At 42.6% G+C, this 18,067-nt stretch overlaps 1 protein-coding gene across 2 annotated transcripts; it reads left to right on the top strand.

Annotated features, from left to right (window-relative positions):
* Positions 1–16,152: 16,152 nt before the first annotated feature.
* On the top strand, positions 16,153–17,942 carry LOC110493449 (transcription factor JunB). 2 transcript variants are annotated; one of them, XM_021567720.3, is made up of 2 exons: positions 16,162–16,332; positions 16,582–17,942. In XM_021567720.3, the coding sequence occupies exon 2, from the start codon at positions 16,620–16,622 to the stop codon at positions 17,517–17,519; it is 900 nt and encodes a 299-aa protein (XP_021423395.2). In that variant the 5' UTR covers positions 16,162–16,332; positions 16,582–16,619; the 3' UTR covers positions 17,520–17,942. The 2 variants fall into 2 exon arrangements, with proteins under 2 accessions (XP_021423393.2, XP_021423395.2); XM_021567718.3 differs by having other exon boundaries at positions 16,153–17,942.
* Positions 17,943–18,067: the final 125 nt, after the last annotated feature.

Below are 18,067 nucleotides of genomic sequence, written 5' to 3'. Positions count from 1 at the left end.
GCTTTGATTGGCTTTTGGTTGTTTCCTTGACAACGGATCTATATTGGTCATATCCCCGTTGGCGTAGGGGGGTACACAGTCTAGGGATGCATCACTACTACAAGTAGACCCATGAAGGCTCATGGCTGTAGAGATACACACCTTACACGGCATGGGTGAGGCATATACCAGAACATCAGGACACTGGCGTTGTATTTCTATCACTATAATGAGTTGAACTTAATCCATATCGTCATATCATGACTTTCTTTTTCTCATTCGACATGAAGAGGCTTAAGAGTGCCGGCCACCACTCTACAACACCATAGCCAAGGTGAGCTGTGGTACCAGAAAGTGAGAGGGAGTGAGTGTGGCTTTTGAGGCCCCAAACACTGGTAACAAGAGACGTTGGCTAGGTTCCAATATCCATACTAGCCACTTATTTAGTGAGAATCCATTGCCATTACATTGCTTCATACTAAGTAGTACGCTAGTATAGACACTGGAACGAAGCCACAAGAGGCCTCTAGGGAGTGAGCGTGGCCCCTGAGGACCCAGACACTGGGAACAGGAGACATCAGACTGGGTTTATCTACAGTGCAAGGTGATAATCACACAGAGAATTCTGAAGGCCCCGGTGTTGAGTGAATGTGTCAGTTTGATTTTCGGATTGCTTAACACCTTGTGTTGTCTTGACGTCATTTCGAGGATCTGGCAAGACACACACCCTCGTGACTAACCACCCACCTGCTGTGTCCGTAGACATTATGGTAACAGCCATGCTATTCAAATAGTTCTATCAGATGGTTTACTATCTCTCTTGACTTTCTACTGTTTATTAACACTCAGGCTTGGCCCTCTAATGCTTCGTTCATTTTAAGGGGTAATGATTAACATAGTTCATGATTAATGAGCTTAGACGCATTGTCCTTACTGTTATTGTATGATGTGTGTGTCCATGTTAATATTACACGTACATGGCTGAACACACACACACACACACACACACACAAAAACATGTACGTACGGATACGCACACCAACATACACACACACACACACACCAACCCCCCGCCTCACTAACCTGCGCACTCCATTACAGGAAATAAAGCATTTCCTGCTGCATTTCACACAGGAAGTGAGGTTTGTGGCGAACTGTGTTTTTGGTGAATTATGAATGAGAAGCGTAGTGTCATTCAGCCCTGATGAAGGAACTGTTCGAGGGCTTTTTATTGATCATAAACCGGAAATCAAATCCGTCTGGGTTGTGTGTCTATAAGGCTCTGAGTGTGACCGATGTCTTACCTCTTCAACTTGATGTTCAGTTGTTTATACACATGTAATATCATTCTGCTCATCCAACCAACCCCAAATCCTTCCCTCTGTATCCCCATTCGGGACACACAACCCTGGAGTCAAAGCATCTTCCCCCCTCCCACTGGCTCCCAGTCTATAAAAACAGAACGTGTGCTGCTCCCTCTCTCGCCTGTGGAAAGGAGAAGGTGAGGGGAGGAGGCGGTGTGTGTGTGTGTGTAGAGGGGGAGGGGGGGGGTCCGCTTAGAGCCACGCCATTAGACTGATTATAATTGGTGAATTACACAGGTGCTTGTTAGGCCTCGTTAGAGCTCGGCGCTCTGATGTGGCTTGTCGACACAGGCACTTACAGATCCAGAACGAAGAGGGATGGAGGAGGGGGAGTCTGTTGTGTTTTCTCTTTATGGCAGGTGTGTGTGTGTGTGTGTGTGTGTGTGTGTGTGTGTGTGTGTGTGTGTGTGTGTGTGTAGACAACTATGGGTACGTTTACATGGACAAAGTAATACAATTACTGAAATCAGGCTACTGGTGGGATTTGATAAATCCAGAAGAATCGGCAAAAAAATAAACATTTGATCAAAGTGACCATATTATTTTTGGGAAGCCAATTCAATTCTGAGTTCGGGCATCTGAAGTTTGTATGTGAAAACTATTTCTAACATGCATACTTTTTCGATTTTCTGAACCCACTTCACTGGCGCTACAGAGGGAGGCTCTCAGCTGGTGCTAGCACATGCGCAGACCAAACACACCGCTGGAATGCATAGTAAAGATCATCACCTTTCTTTAATGAAGACACAGTCTAAACAGTGTTAGGATCATCACCTTTAATGGAGACACAGTCTAAACAGTGTTAGGATCATCACCTTTCTTTAATGAAGACACAGTCTAAACAGTGTTAGGATCATCACCTTTAATGGAGATACAGTCAAAACAGTGTTAGGATCATCACCTTTAATGGAGACACAGTCAAAACAGTGTTAGAATCATCACCTTTCTTTAATGGAGATACAGTCAAAACAGTGTTAGGATCATCACCTTTAATGGAGATACAGTCAAAACAGTGTTAGGATCATCACCTTTAATGGAGACACAGTCAAAACAGTGTTAGGATCATCACCTTTAATGGAGACACAGTCAAAACAGTGTTAGAATCATCACCTTTCTTTAATGGAGATACAGTCAAAACAGTGTTAGGATCATCACCTTTAATGGAGACACAGTCAAAACAGTGTTAGAATCATCACCTTTCTTTAATGGAGATACAGTCAAAACAGTGTTAGGATCATCACCTTTAATGGAGATACAGTCAAAACAGTGTTAGGATCATCACCTTTAATGGAGACACAGTCAAAACAGTGTTAGAATCATCACCTTTCTTTAATGGAGATACAGTCAAAACAGTGTTAGGATCATCACCTTTAATGGAGATACAGTCAAAACAGTGTTAGGATCATCACCTTTCTTTAATGGAGACACAGTCTAAACAGTGTTAGGATCATCACCTTTCTTTAATGGAGATACAGTCAAAACAGGGTTAGGATCATCACCTTTAATGGAGACACAGTCAAAACAGTGTTAGGATCATCACCTTTCTTTAATGGAGATACAGTCAAAACAGGGTTAGGATCGTCACCTTTAATGGAGACACAGTCAAAACAGTGTTAGGATCATCACCTTTAATGGAGACACAGTCAAAACAGGGTTAGGATCATCACCTTTAATGGAGACACAGTCAAAACAGGGTTAGGATCATCACCTTTAATGGAGACACAGTCAAAACAGTGTTAGGATCATCACCTTTCTTTAATGGAGACACAGTCAAAACAGTGTTAGGATCGTCACCTTTCTTTAATGGAGATACAGTCAAAACAGGGTTAGGATCGTCACCTTTCTTTAATGGAGATACAGTCAAAACAGTGTTAGGATCATCACCTTTCTTTAATGGAGATACAGTCAAAACAGGGTTAGGATCATCACCTTTAATGGAGACACAGTCAAAACAGTGTTAGGATCATCACCTTTCTTTAATGGAGACACAGTCAAAACAGTGTTAGGATCATCACCTTTCCACTTCATGGAGATCATGTCAAGAACAATAATTAAAACATTTCCACCATAACAGGTGAAGACTTAGGAAGCAAAGATATTTCCCATACAACCACTCTCCTGATTGAATGATAAGACACCCTCATTTCTAGGCCTCAGCCATCAGGACTACCAAGTCAGCTGCACAGCTGGGGGAGATTTAAAAAAAAAAAAACTCAGTTTAACCGTTTTGCTGCCGGACAGAATGAAAGTTTAACCGTTTCACTGCCGAGCAGAATTGAGTCGTCTGTGGTCGCGGCTGAGCTCCCTGACTGAAAGCATGCAGCCTTTCTCTCTCTGTCTTACTGGCTGAGAAGTTTCAGTCGCACCAGTACTGGTGTTGTTGAGGTCCGTTGCTTGGCCTCTCCCAGTCTGCTGGTGGTTGGTAACTAGGCCACGCCTGTCTCGGCTACCACTACCTGACAATTAGCATTGTCACTACTGCTAGTTTGTGCTGATGACCCAGAAAACACCTAGAGTACAACAGACTGATTAAGTATAAATGTAATATCATGGCACGAACAATACTGTCAACAGTGAAAATATCCTTCAGAATTCTTTGGCTTTTTTTCTCTAAATTCATCACTGCTAGTCGAGTTCTGAGAATGGGTGTTTATGACTGTTCAGGTACATCATCATGTGTGTTGAACAAAGTGTTTCTTAGAAAAAATAAGTGCAAGTAAGCTTTCTCTTTCAGTGAAAAGTAAGGGTGTAAAAGAAGAGAGAGAAAGAAGAGAGAGAAAGAGTGAGAGTGACAAATCTGCTGCCGATTTCCTGAAAGAAGAAAGAGGCTTCACACAGGCTTCACCATGCCTAGCAGTGACGGTGTGTTTTCTCCCCTCTGATTGTCAGGGGATTCAGGGGAAAGTAGACCGAGCTCAGGGGTCTACACAGACAGGCACCGAGCATTTGATGTGTGACCGAAAAGTGTGTGTCATGTTTATTTGGGGGCGTGTGAATCCGTGAGTCACTGGGGTGCACAGAGGGCCTTTATGAGTGGAAGTGTCTGTGTGTATATGTACTACGGTCCCATACTTCCATGGAACTGTTTTTTTGTGGGTTTTTTAAAAGTATGTTATCCATCCCGCGTATAACAGTTGCAAGTGTGACTTTCTGAGATTGCAGATTTCAACTGACTGGTAGCCTGCTGTATAATTCTGATAAGTAGCAATCAATGCTTATGAACACAGACTATGTGGGTAAATAAACTGGAAGGAAGGGAAATCTGTGTTGGTTGGCATTAGTGTGGCATAGTGGTTAGAGTATTGGAAAAGTTAGATTTTTTTTTATACCTTTATTTAACTAGGCAAGTCAGTTAAGAACAAATACTTATTTTCAATGACGGCCTAGGAACAGTGGGTTAACTGCCTGTTCAGGGGCAGAACGACAGATTTGTACCTTGTCAGCTCGGGGATTTGAACTTGCAACGTTTCGTTTACTAGTCCAACGCTCTAACCACTAGGCTACCCTGCCGCCCCAAGTAACCGAAAGGTTACAAGATCGAATCCCCGAGCTGACAAGGTCTGTTGTTCTGCTCCTGAACAGGCAGTTAACGCACTGTTCCTAGGCCGTCATTGAAAATAAGAATTTGTTCTTAACTGACTTTCCTAGTTAAATAAAGATAAAAATAAATAAATCAACAGCAGTTGCTGATAGAAGAGAAAGTTGATCGCATATACCATATCATCATGTCAATCATCACACACACACACTTCTCTTCATTTCTTAATTTCCTGGAAGCATCAGGGGCAGTTGCTGATTCTAAATGATGATCAGCCCTGCATCTGAATGCAGCATGTCGCCCACACAGTTTCGGCTAAACTCACACCATCACACACACAGACAGTGTGTCCTCTCTCTCTCTTTTTAAAAGCCCATCCTCTTACTTTGTAAGATAAATGTTTATGCATTTCCTATGGAATTATGTAGGTTTTCACTGTCAAACAAATGACAAAGTGTCTTTATAAACACACACACACTCTCTCACCAACACACACCATTTCTTTGAAATGAGACTGCCTGGGGATGTGGAGTTGTTTGGGTTGTCAGACTCTAGAGCGCTACTGGAAATGACTGCTTTCACCTTTTGATTCTGATCACTGGAGTATTCTAAGTCTTATTACTTGAAGAGTATATATAGCCTCTGTGAATGCACACAATGGGGTACATGGTTAACATTTCACCATCTATCATTCAAATCACTTGCTGGGAAATACTGTCTGTGTCTGTGGGTGACTGACCTCCAAACCAAAGTACAAGCGCTCGCATGCCAGACGCAAGCTACCGTATCTATGCTAAGTAATTGTACTGCAATGGTTAACAGCATTTTATTTTTGAAACACTATTTCCAAATGGTCATTTTTTCACATTTAAAAGTCATCCTTAACACTAGAATAATACATTTAAACAATAACAAATCGTTTTCCCTGGCCTTGTTTTGCTGAAAAGCTAAGGGCTGGAGAAATGTAACCAGTCGAAAATTCATAGACAAAGCTATGGAGGCAAGGACTGACCCTCCATGATATCAACCTTATAGTTTTAACCATGTTTTGAGGCTATACCGTGTTTGTTTACATTTAGGTTGTTTACAAACATTTGGGTAAAACAAAGCTTATATTTTGGGTTGTGATGGGGTATGACAGCTGAACTGAGCTCAAGAGGCAATTCTAAGTGATATACTTCAAGAATCAATGGGTATTTATCATTCATTTAATTCCATTTATTCAAAGATGCAGGAATACGACAGTAGTAAAATAATATAAATACTTTTAATTAGGGCCATAACTGTTTGTGAGAGTGAGTTTTGCCAGATCATTTTTGTGTGCTGGTGTTGAGAGGTTTTCCTGTCTTCTTGCCACACAGGTCAACTCCACCATTCTGGGAAATGAAGATGTGGTGTACTATAGCTCCATCCATCCAGCCACACCCAGACCAGTACCCCCCACCTCCCATTCACTTCTGCTATTTCTCTAAAGATGAACCGTCTCTAGTACTAAGACCAAATACACAAGTATATGATTGGAAAATATTTACAGTGCCTTCAAAAAGTATTTATACCCCTTGACTTATTTCACATTTTGTGTTACAGCCTGATTTCAAAATGGATGAAATAGATGTTTTTCACACCCATCTACACACAATATCCCATAATGACGAAGTGAAAACATGTTTTATTTTATTTTTGCACAGAAATATCTAATTTACTTAAGTATTCACACCCCTTTGCTATGACACTCCAAATTGAGCTCAGGTGCATCCAATATCCAAACAAGTCTCTCACCGTTGCCGCTAGCGAAAGACCACCTTCTGCCCCCAGCTGTGCCCCAGACACCATATGTGAATTGATTGCCCCCATCTTCAGAGCTCGTGCTGTTAGGTGACCTAAACTGGGACATGTTTAACACCCCGGCAATCCTACAATCTAAGCTTGATGCCCTCAATTTCACACAAATTATCAATGAACCTGCCAGGTACAACCCCAAATCTGTAAACACAGGCACCCTCATAGATATCATCCTAACCAATCTGCCCTCCAAATATACCTCTGGTGTCTTCAACCAGGATCTCAGCGATCACTGCCTCATTGCTTGCGTCCGTAATGGGTCTGCGGTCAAACGACCACCCCTCATCACTGTCAAACGCTCTCTAAAACACTTCAGCAAGCAGGCCTTTCTAATCGACCTGGGCTGGGTATCCTGGTAGGATATTGATCTCATTCCGTCAGTAGAAGAATGTCTGGTTATTCTTAAAAGTGCTTTCCTCACAATCTTAAATAAGCATGCCCCATTAAACAATTTTAGGACCAGGAACAGATATAGCCTGTGGTTCACTCCAGACCTGACTGCCCTTGACCAGCACAAAACCATCATGTGGTGTACTGCATTAGCAATCGAATAGCCCCCGCTATATGCAACTTTTCAGGGAAATTAGGAACCAATATACACAGGCAATTAGGAAAGCAAAGGCTAGCTTTTTCAAACAGAAATTTGCATCCTGCAGCACAAAAAGAGCACCTCCTCCCAGCTGCCCACTGCACTGAACCTAGGAAACACTGTCACCACCGATAAATCCACGACAATTGAGAATTTATTTCAATAAACATTTTTCTATGACTGGCCATGCTTTCCACCTGGCCACACCTACCCTAGTCAACAGTCCTGCACCCAGCACAGCAACTTGCCCAAGCCTCCCCCATTTCTCCTTCACCCAAATCCAGATAGCTGATGTTCTGAAAGAGCTGAAAAATCTGGACCCCTACAAATCAGCAGGGCTAGACAATCTGGACCCTCTCGTTCTAAAATTATCAGTCGAAATTGTTGCAACCCCTATTACTAGCCTGTTCAATCCCTCCAAGGTCTTTGAAAGCCAAGTTAACAAATAGATCACTGACCATTTAGAATCTCACCACACCTTCTCCGCTATGCAATCTGGTTTCCGAGCTTGTCATGGGTGCACCTCAGCCACGCTCAAGGTCCTAAACGATATCATAACCTCCATCGATAAGAGACAATACTGTGCAGCTGTATTCATAGACCTGGCTTTCCACTCTGTCAATCACCACATTCTTTTCGGCAGACTCAACAGCCTTGGTTTCTCAAATGACTGCCTCACCTGGTTCACCAACTACTTCTCAGACAGAGTTCAGTGTGTCAAAACGGAGGGCCTGTTGTCCGGACCCCTGGCAGTCTCTATAGGGGTGCCACAGGGTTCAATTCTCGGGCCGACTCTTTTCTCTGTATACATCAATGATGTCCCTCTTGCTGCTGGTGATTCTCTAATCCACCTCTACGCAGACGATACCATTCTGTATACTTCTGGCCCTTCTTTGGACACTGTGTTACCTAACCTCCAGACGAGCTTCAACGCTATAAAATTATCCTTCTGTGGCCTCTAACTGCTCTTAAATGCAAGTAAAACTAAATGCATGCTCTTCAACCGATCACTACCAGCACCTGCCTGCCCGTCCAGCATCACAACTCTGGACGGTTCTGACTTAGAATATGTGGACAACTACAAATACCTAGGTGTCTGGTTAGACTGTAAACTCTCCTTCCAGACTCACATTAAATCCCTGAAGCCGGAGCCTCATATCTCTATCACTAACTTTAAGCACCAGCTGTCAGAGCAGCTCACAGATCACTGCACCTGTACATAGCCCATCTGTAAATAGCCCATCCAACTACTTCATCCCCATACTGTTATTTTTTTTCTTCTCCTTTGCACCCCAGTATCTTTACTTGCACATTCATCTTCTGCACTTCTATCACTCCAGTGTTAATTGCTAAATTGTAATTATTTTGTCACTATGGCCTTATTTATTATTAAACCAGGCACAGGTCATCACCCGCCAAACACCATCCCTACCGTGAAGCTTGGTGGTGGCAGCATCGTGCTATGATGATGCTTTCAGCAGTAGAGATTGGGAGACTGGTAAGGATAGAGAAACAATGAATGGAGCCAAATACAGGCAAATCCTTGATGAGAACCTGCTTCAGAGTGCTAACGACAAACTGGGGCTAAGATTTGCATTCCAACAGGACAATGACAATGAGCATACAGCCAAAGCAACGTTGGAATGGCTTCAGAACAATAATGTGAAAGTCCTTGAGTGGCCCAGCTAAAGCTCAGACTTGAATCCCATTGAAAATCTGTGGAAAGACATGAAGATGGCTGTTCACCGCCGAGACAATCTGCAAGGAAGAATAGGAGAAAATCCCCAAATACAGATGTGCAAAGCTGATACAGACATACGCAAGATGACTCAAAGCTATAAATGGCTGCCAAAGGTGCTTTTACAAAGTATTGACTCAGGGGTGGGAATACTTCTAAATGACATATTTCTGTATTTCATTTTTTTTTAATTAGCGAAAGTGTCAAAAAACATAATTTAACTTTGTCATTATGCGGTATTGTGTGTAGATGGATGAGGGAAAAATATGTTTAATCCATTTTGAATTCAGGCAGTAACAACAAAATGTGTAATAAGTCAAGGGGTATGAATACTTTCTGAATTCACACACTAGGGTTTCACACTAGGGTACTACAAACAAACAAACAAACAAACTAAAAGCAGTTCCTAACTCCATATACAACTTGAAACAAATTCATCCAGAATGATGTACCTGTAAATACAATTGTAAGCCTACATGCATAAATTGATACTAGGCTACCATTACTCTATGACTGGCAGTTGGCCAAGAACATAATGTGGACCAACATTAAATTAGTCACTCTAGAGTCTAGTCTACAACACTTTACAACAGCAGATGTTTAAAGTAGCATGACTGTGATGAGCATTGTTTTGGTGTGTTTGGAGTGGAGTGTGAGTTACTACTTACTCACATCTCTCCATCATTCACTCTCTCTGCTCTGTGTTAGGCATGACATCACATCTCCTGACTCGGCCATGACCCCTTCATAATGTCCCTGAGGTCCCGTGACCTCTATAACCCTCTGTAGATACCACCTTGACATTGTGCCCTAGCAGACCAATGATAAACCCTGTTTAACTGCTTTAATGGAAGAGTTGAGAAATTCCTGGTGCTTTTCACCTTACAGCAGGGGTCTCAAACAAAAGGTACGCACAAACCAATTTAATGCAGGATAAGTTGTTTGAACTCTGGGTAATTCTAAATGTGTGAGAAAAAAAACATTCTAGTCTCCACCCTCCCTCGATATTCCTTACACAGCAATCGAAAACGCCTCCTCTCTTTATGAAAAACACAATGGCAACTCAATTAAATGAAATTAGCATTAATTAAATCAAATGATAAATCCTGTATTTATAAGAATCTACTACCGTTCGCCTTTTTACGGACTGGCAGAGCGACAGTTAAAGAGATGGAAGAGGAAGGACAGCTCCATATGTATCGCGTCAGCCCCTGGGCCTGAGGGGACAGTTTGGGCCGACCGTATTTTCCCTGCTGCGCTCTGCGCTGCTCATTTGGCCTCCCCCTGTCTTGTGCTAAAGGTCTCTCACTGCTACAAGGCTCCTTAGCACTTCTCTGGGAGCTATGGAACGAGGATATGCAGATTCAATGGCAACGCTGCATTCCCTTCATTAAAACGATTACATACACAAAATCTAATTTTCCCACGGGCGTACAGATAAAGACGACAGATGGAAAAGGGGGATTGACAAAAGGAAGAGAGGGAGGGGTCGAATGGGGTGGGGTAAATTATTTAAAAAATAAAGTATCTAATTATAGTTAGTGACCCCCACGCACAAGGCTGACTAGCCCCTTTACTAACCTCTAACAACCGTCCTCTGAATTAATTTGCTGGGTCAGGGAAGTGAGCGAGTTTTCCGCTGTCGTCCTCGCGGGGACAGAGCCATACCTGACTCACCGTACCTTCCAGGCCGTTTCTGGTTCACTGCGCATGGAGCAGAGAAGACCTTGCCAGAGAAAAAGACATGTAGTGGGGAGTAGATGAGATTTGTTCTGGTTCGTTTAACTGCGATGGCCAGTGTTAAGTGTTCGGCAAGGGCCTGACTCAGAGGGTGAACCGGGGGCAAAAGAGGAGGGAGGAAGAGAAAGAGGAAGTAGACATAGTCATTGTGAAGGGGGAAGTTCGGAACTAGGGGCATAGGAGGAAGGAACGATGTAGGGATGGAGGAACTGGGGGCATAGGAGGAACTGGGGGCATTAGAGAAGGGAGGGATGGAGGGAAGTTAAAAAACCAGTCATCATTGTGAAGGCCAAATAGACATCATGTTCCTTCAGGCAACTTTATTGTTTTGTCCTTTACTAACTGAGGACTCAACTTTGGAGTAAGCGAACTAATGACATACAACGGACAGAGAACACAAACACGTAGGTTTGGTTTACAGTACATGATGGCAGAATGGAGACGATACTGTTAGTGATGGCACGCATAGGATACACCTCCATGCAGAGCTCTTACTGAAAAAGAAAGGCCAAGCGGGATTTCAGATGAGTTTCTTTCACCAACAAATTCTGTGACTCACAATCAAATTGATCTTAGCGTACATGCCTTTTTCTATTACCAAGCCATTTACCGTGAGAGAATGCTTAACACTTAACCATCAATCTCTCTGTCTTGTCATCAAGGTAGTGCTGAGTGATTATTGTGCTTTGAGGTCGGTTCCGATAAAAATAAAATAAAAACATCAAATGCATTATTAAATTACTCTAAAATTATTTTGGAGCTTTTTAATGGACATTCCAAAGCCAAGAATGGTGAACATGCAATTGCTAAAACATGTTAAATATTCCATTGTCTCTGTCAGGTCCACATTGGGTAAGACATCAATAGTAAACAACTAAATTACTATTAAATAATACAATATGTCAGTTGTTTATTTACAATACTACGTTTTTATTTGAAGACTTTATTATTTTTCATTCCTTAAAAGTCATCACCTCCTCTCTGCTCAGGCAATAGCAGCCAAACAAAAGTTATCTCTGCCCCTCATTCTGTACTGTCTATAGTCATCCCAGTTAGGGTGTGTTCGGAATTTCATTCTGGGGTGCCAGAGTGCGCTCTGGGCGTTCATAAATTTAGAGCGTTGTCAGATTCTCCGTTCGTAAATTCAGAGCGTTTCGCTCTCGGAGCGCACACTGGATGCTCTGGCCGAGGAGTATGGTTGATCCGAGCGTTCTGACCTCACAACGGCAGTCAAGTTCCCAAGCTAACTAGCTACTTCCTGACACAAATGAGAGAACACCTCACTCTGACCATTTTACTCACCCTAGCAGAGCTGGTTATGCTGTTTTCATCATGTTATTCAGAGCTTTGGTGACTGTAACTATGCTGCTGGCATCAATTTAATTACGCTTCTTTTTACCCACATTTACTGACCCCGGCCATATTCAATGGGTGTTAAGCGTTTGTAAATGTGTCAGTTATTCTGCACCCTGACACACTCAGACGAGAGTGCTCTGACATCGGAGTCGATAGCCAGAGCGAATTAACGAATTTAGCTAGGCTAGACTGCCTAAGCATGCTGCATCCTTTCCTCATTCTCTTTCAAAGCCTTGCCTGACCTTACCACTCTCCTTCCGTTCTGATACAATATCCTTCCCTCACTCCATCTCTCCCCCTTTCTCCAGCCCTTCTGTCCAGCCCAGGGCAGAGTGATAAGAGTAACACCCATGGCAGAGCAGTGATGTTTGGGCCCAGTGATGTTTGGGCCCAATAGTGAGTGACCAGGTTTAAGTGCCCCTCTTTTCCTACAGCTCTCCCACAGGCCTCATGCACGTTCACACACACGCCTGCATCATGCTCACCACCGTGAGTGATTAACACCACAGGGCTCTATGGTTTTACTGCCTTTTTCTCGCATTTTGCTTCCCATCTTTCACCTTCCTCAGAAAGCAAATGAAATCTGTCATCCTAAATTACCCTCACTCAACAAAAATGACTAAATTGCCCGTATGAGCTGTGGACTGTGTGTGTGTTTGGGCATGCATGTGATGTGTGTATGTCTGTGTGAGAGAGCGAGTATGGGCTCAAGTGAGTCTGTGTGCTTATGCATGTGATGGGTGTGAGAGAAAGAGAGAGAAAGGGGGAAAGAAGAGAATTCTATTTGTGTTCAGGAGAAATCTTGTCTCAAAATAAAGTGCTGAAAACACCTGTTTTCTCATGAAATATTGAATGCATTTTTGAGTAAATGGAAGCAAAACAAATATCCATGTCTATCTTGATAAACTGGAAACAGTGCACTTCTATGACCACTCCACAACTCACTCAGTCATTATTAGGCCTATAACTAGTGAGTAATTACTTAATAACCACTCACTAAGTGGGACCCCAAAAAAATAGCACACCACGTCAGAGATCATAGGCCCACAATGAACAAGATCCCTTTTGATTTTTGACAATCTTCTTGACCTTTTAATTAATGAGGTCAGACTGGTCAGTGACCTCTCTCAAGTCAAGAGTAGACCACTGCTGTGGTGACTGGCTCTTTCTCAATTCATATTTTCTTCATTCCTCACATTCTCGTCTCCTTCTCGAACCACATTGGAGGAGGACCCAAGTTCACTCCCCTCTAACCTTCTCCCCCAATGCATATTGAGAAGGGGATGTGGAGAAAAGAGCAGGAAGTCACAAGAGCCGCTATGCATCATGCTGTTCCTCTGAAGTTTACTCACTGACAGGAGAGAAGAAGGGCAGATGTAAATAAGGTCAATGTTTCATGTGGAGGAGTATGTGTGTAGAGGTGACCTCTAATTGACATGTCCTGGGGGCTGGACCCATGGGCTGACCACCACTTAGGCCGAGCATTAGTTCCCATAAAGAAAAATATTAAGAGTCAGCATTGGCTTGAGAAAGATAATCAATGGAGATATTTCTGAAAACATTTCTCATGGGGAAAACCTTTTTTTGTTTCTTTCTAATTGCAGATATAGTATTTTAATTGTATTTTCTTCCTTTCAAATGATCACAAGGGATCAATTCATGTGGTGCAAATTTTATTGAACAAGTTGCCTAAAAATAGCACAAAAAGTCACAGAATTGGGTGCACCACAAAAGACGCTGGGTAGTAAAGGTAAGCCTAACGGAAGTTGCTTTCCTGAATACAATTTTGATACAAGTTATGAAACAACTTCGCTTATAACCTGAATGTTTCTGTCTAGCCACAACATCGTTAGGGTGTTTCCCCTTCAAACTCATCTCATTATTTTACTATGAGTGTCTTTATAGTACAAACAATGCGCTTACTCATGAATTTACCTAGACAAAATATAACCATAACATTTGTCTGTAAATAATGAATACTTTCTACTCATCACTTTATGGCCATAATAAATTCATATCTTAGACGCGCTGAACCGATGATTTCAAGTCCAATCATAATACAAGTAAGTCATCGATTATTGGCTCTAAGTATTTTCTACTTAAGCTATCTTATCTATACATTGCAAGGTCTGTGGTCAAATTGTTGTCAGGAAATGTGTCAGTGCTTAATTGACATATGTCATATTTATTGGCATATGACAAATTGTCATACCAAAACTGAGTACACAGAAAGAAGGAAATGATATTAAAACATTCGTACTGAGCACATTTGCTTGTTGCTGGCTGCCAAAAATCTGATTGTAAAAAATTAATAAAATAATAAAAAACAGTATTTACGGCTTGAAGGAAATTACAATGGAAGTGTTTTTAAGAGTTATTGCCAGAAAATGTTGTTCCCCTGATGGGCATACAGGTATAGACAACATAGTAGACTGCTACTCCACCTGAGGATATGGGTGGAAGGTTGGGACTAGTCGAACACGGAGATAGAACTTGGAGAACTAGGGGCGCGTGGGCGGATGCCTGCATCGTTCGATTCGACCGTTCTTCTATTCTGGATGAGAGAATGATTCAGACCTCATTACCATACTCAAGAGACAGAGACATCTTTTTCCTCGAATCAAAAACAGGTGTTCAGATAGAGGGGTCTCCTGCTCTGTTGTTTTGTTTGCTACCATGGTTTCTCAAGGTAAAACTCTACCCAAGGCCAAATAATAGCTGTTTGTCAGCTAATATTATAATACATTTAAAAGTCTGGCGTGGCCTTTCCATGCGTAAATTACCAAAGGTTGATTACAAAAAAAGCCTAAACCACACAAAGTCTCGTGATGCTTACAGCAATTAATACGAAATAAAATAAAGCTGATTGACCTCTGTCTCTGGGTAAAAGGTAAAAATAAAGACTCAAAAAGGTTGATTGTAAGAATAAAGAGCATCCCAAACCACTTTTTTTCAAGTTTCATCATTATGGGGTCAGCAATTCTTCTGATTTGGATATTCTGGACATAACTACTTTTCCAATTAATAATAAATTCATAACCATTTGGCTGGCGTCATCATGCGTAAAATGAAAAAGAAAGACTCAAATATTTGAGAAATAATAGGCCTACTGGCCTATGTGGGCCGCCCACATAGTGATCGTGATAGTGCTAGTCTTATTCTTGTTCTGAATAAACTATTCTAGACATATCGCACTAACTTGCCACTCTAGCCTCTTCTCTCCTCCACATCCCACCCTCCCTCTGCTCTACTCGGAGTATAGTACGAATACTCCGCCTCTTCCCGCCCGGAGGCCTGCTCCTGGAAGCGGTCCCAACCTGGGAGTGGCTTCCCGCTTTTCACACGGAGCAGGAACTGATGCGCCAGGATAACCAAATATGGACTTGCTATCAATTTCGTTGCCATGACTCAGCCTTGCGCCTTATCAATCGAACACGATTGAACACTGTGGATACAAGGCGATGGGAAGAGGAATTTGGCTACTGTTCAACAAGTTATACAATGACATTGAATAGGCTAAATAGTCGTGTTCTTAGCCTGAGGAATACCTATAGTTTTCTTAGGTAAATGACCCAAGCTGATGTAATTGTAAGGCAATCTTCAATCAGCTAAATGTGTCAGTGATATTTTCTGATATGGACCCTAATAGGCACAAAATACAAGTAGCCTATCAATACATGTAGAGTACTGAAATGTATCAATATAATAGTATATCCAACTGGCAATGCCCCCTTCATAACGGTGTTATAAAGATAGCCCTCAAGATTATATCCACATCAATATATGAAGTCAAAAGGAATCCGAAAGGGAAGGTTCGACGCAAATAACACTACCATTTAACCCAGATAGATGTATAAAATCATTTACGTCGCCTATCACTTTCCTCTCTCTCAACTCTTGTTTATCTCAGCAGTTCCTGGCAACAACGTCATCGAGCAGCTGACGTTTCGGGGCGTGGAACAAGGGCTGGCCAATCGGTGCGTTTCTTGCACTATAAAGTGTATAAATTGCCCGTATCGCATGAACACTGGTAGAACACGAGTTTAACCAGCGAGAAAACAACTAACATTCCAGTTCGCAAAGAAATTTCAACGGGACGAAAGACTGTGTGGAATCCAATAATTAGTCACCGGACATCAGTTTGAATACTACTGTCAAGAAAAAAAACCCGACGACTATTGACTCGGTACAGTACAGTTCCACTATTTTGGAAGTTTTGCTCTGTTCTACATTGATAACTTTGGGCTTGATTATAATATACCTTCTGCGGAAACGTTTGGTTGCTGAAAAGACACTCGAGAGGGCTTGCCCTTTTTTGGACTTATAAATTCAGCTACTACACTGAAGAATTCCAGCAATATTTGAATAATGTCCACAATAATGGAACAGCCTTTCTATCATGACGACTCGTTTCTTTCTGCTTATGGTCATTCAGGCGCTGCCCTGCACGACTACAAGCTCCTCAAGCAGAACATGAACTTGAACTTCGCCGAGAACTATCGGAACCAAAGCCTCAAGGCTCAGCTGCGCAACGAGAGTGAATTCTATCCGACCGGGGGCGCATCAGAAGTCGGCTCACTGAAGCTCGCCTCTCCTGAACTGGAGCGATTGATCATCCAGAACAGCAACGGTGTCATCACTACCACACCGACACCTGGGCAGTACTTCTACAGTAGGGGAATCACAGAGGAACAAGAGGGCTTCGCGGACGGGTTCGTTAAAGCTCTGGACGACCTCCACAAGATGAACCAGATGCCGCCACCGAACGTGTCCATCGGAACCGGTGGAGTCTCCACGTGCACTGTGGCCTCCACCGTGTTTGGTTCCTCCATGCAGCCGGAGCACCTAGAGTACACAACCCTGGACAGCTGTAGCCCTCACACTAATCTCACACCTGCAACCAGCAGCTACCCCTCCACCACCATCAGCTACCTGCCTCACCACCAGTACCAGCACCACCAAGCCGCGGCGCACCCATCCCACCACTTCCAGCACTCGCTAGCCGGAGCAGGCCTACACGCACAGCGATATTTGGGGCTGAAAGAGGAGCCCCAGACCGTTCCAGACATGCAGAGCAGCGACGACGAGTCAGTTTGCGGTATGTCCCCAATCGACATGGAGAACCAGGAGCGCATCAAGGCCGAGCGCAAGAGGCTCAGGAACCGCCTGGCAGCCACCAAGTGCCGGAAACGCAAACTGGAGCGCATCTCGCGCCTGGAGGACAAGGTGAAAATTCTGAAGACAGACAACGCCGGGCTCTCCAGCACAGCTTCCGTCCTGCGCGAGCAGGTAGCTCAACTCAAACAGAAAGTTATGACACACGTCAGTTCTGGCTGTCAACTCATGTTGACATCCAAGATCAAATCGTTTTGAAAACTATAAAACGATGGACTATACAATAAACACTGGACAATAATAGGGAATACATTTGTTTTTCTTTGTTAAAGCAATCAGAACGTACTGCACTGTTGGGATAGCAATTGAGTGAACTACCATGTGTTTTCATGTTGAAAATATTCAAAAGTTGGTTGGTTTTTTTGCATTGTTTATTGGTTTCCAGGGTATGATGGACATGGGAAACCGCGTGCACAATAAGACTAATAACACTCGGGGCATTCTGAACAAGTTATATACAGTGTCCTCTAGTTATGGCTTTGCCTGTTTACATTTGTTTTTATTAATTTGAACTGTCATTTGTGAAATGCATTCCATTTATAAGTTATTGTTTTAAGTCAGGTTGATCCTCACTGTCTTTTTTACTTGTACAGTATATATTTAAGTAAAATCTTAACTTTCCCTCGTCTATTTTACATTGTATCCTTTCTACATAACTACATTGACATTTCTCAAACCAACGAACGCTGTATGCCTATGAATTAGATATAGCCCGGGCCTATATTATTACATTTCAGCTATAGTGT

The sequence above is a fragment of the Oncorhynchus mykiss genome, chromosome 17 (assembly GCF_057628025.1).
Source record: "Oncorhynchus mykiss isolate SJ-2025 chromosome 17, ASM5762802v1, whole genome shotgun sequence".
NCBI lineage: Eukaryota > Metazoa > Chordata > Actinopteri > Salmoniformes > Salmonidae > Oncorhynchus > Oncorhynchus mykiss.
The sequence above is the reverse complement of the archived record's forward strand: the minus strand, read 5'-3'. Positions and strand labels throughout refer to the sequence as shown.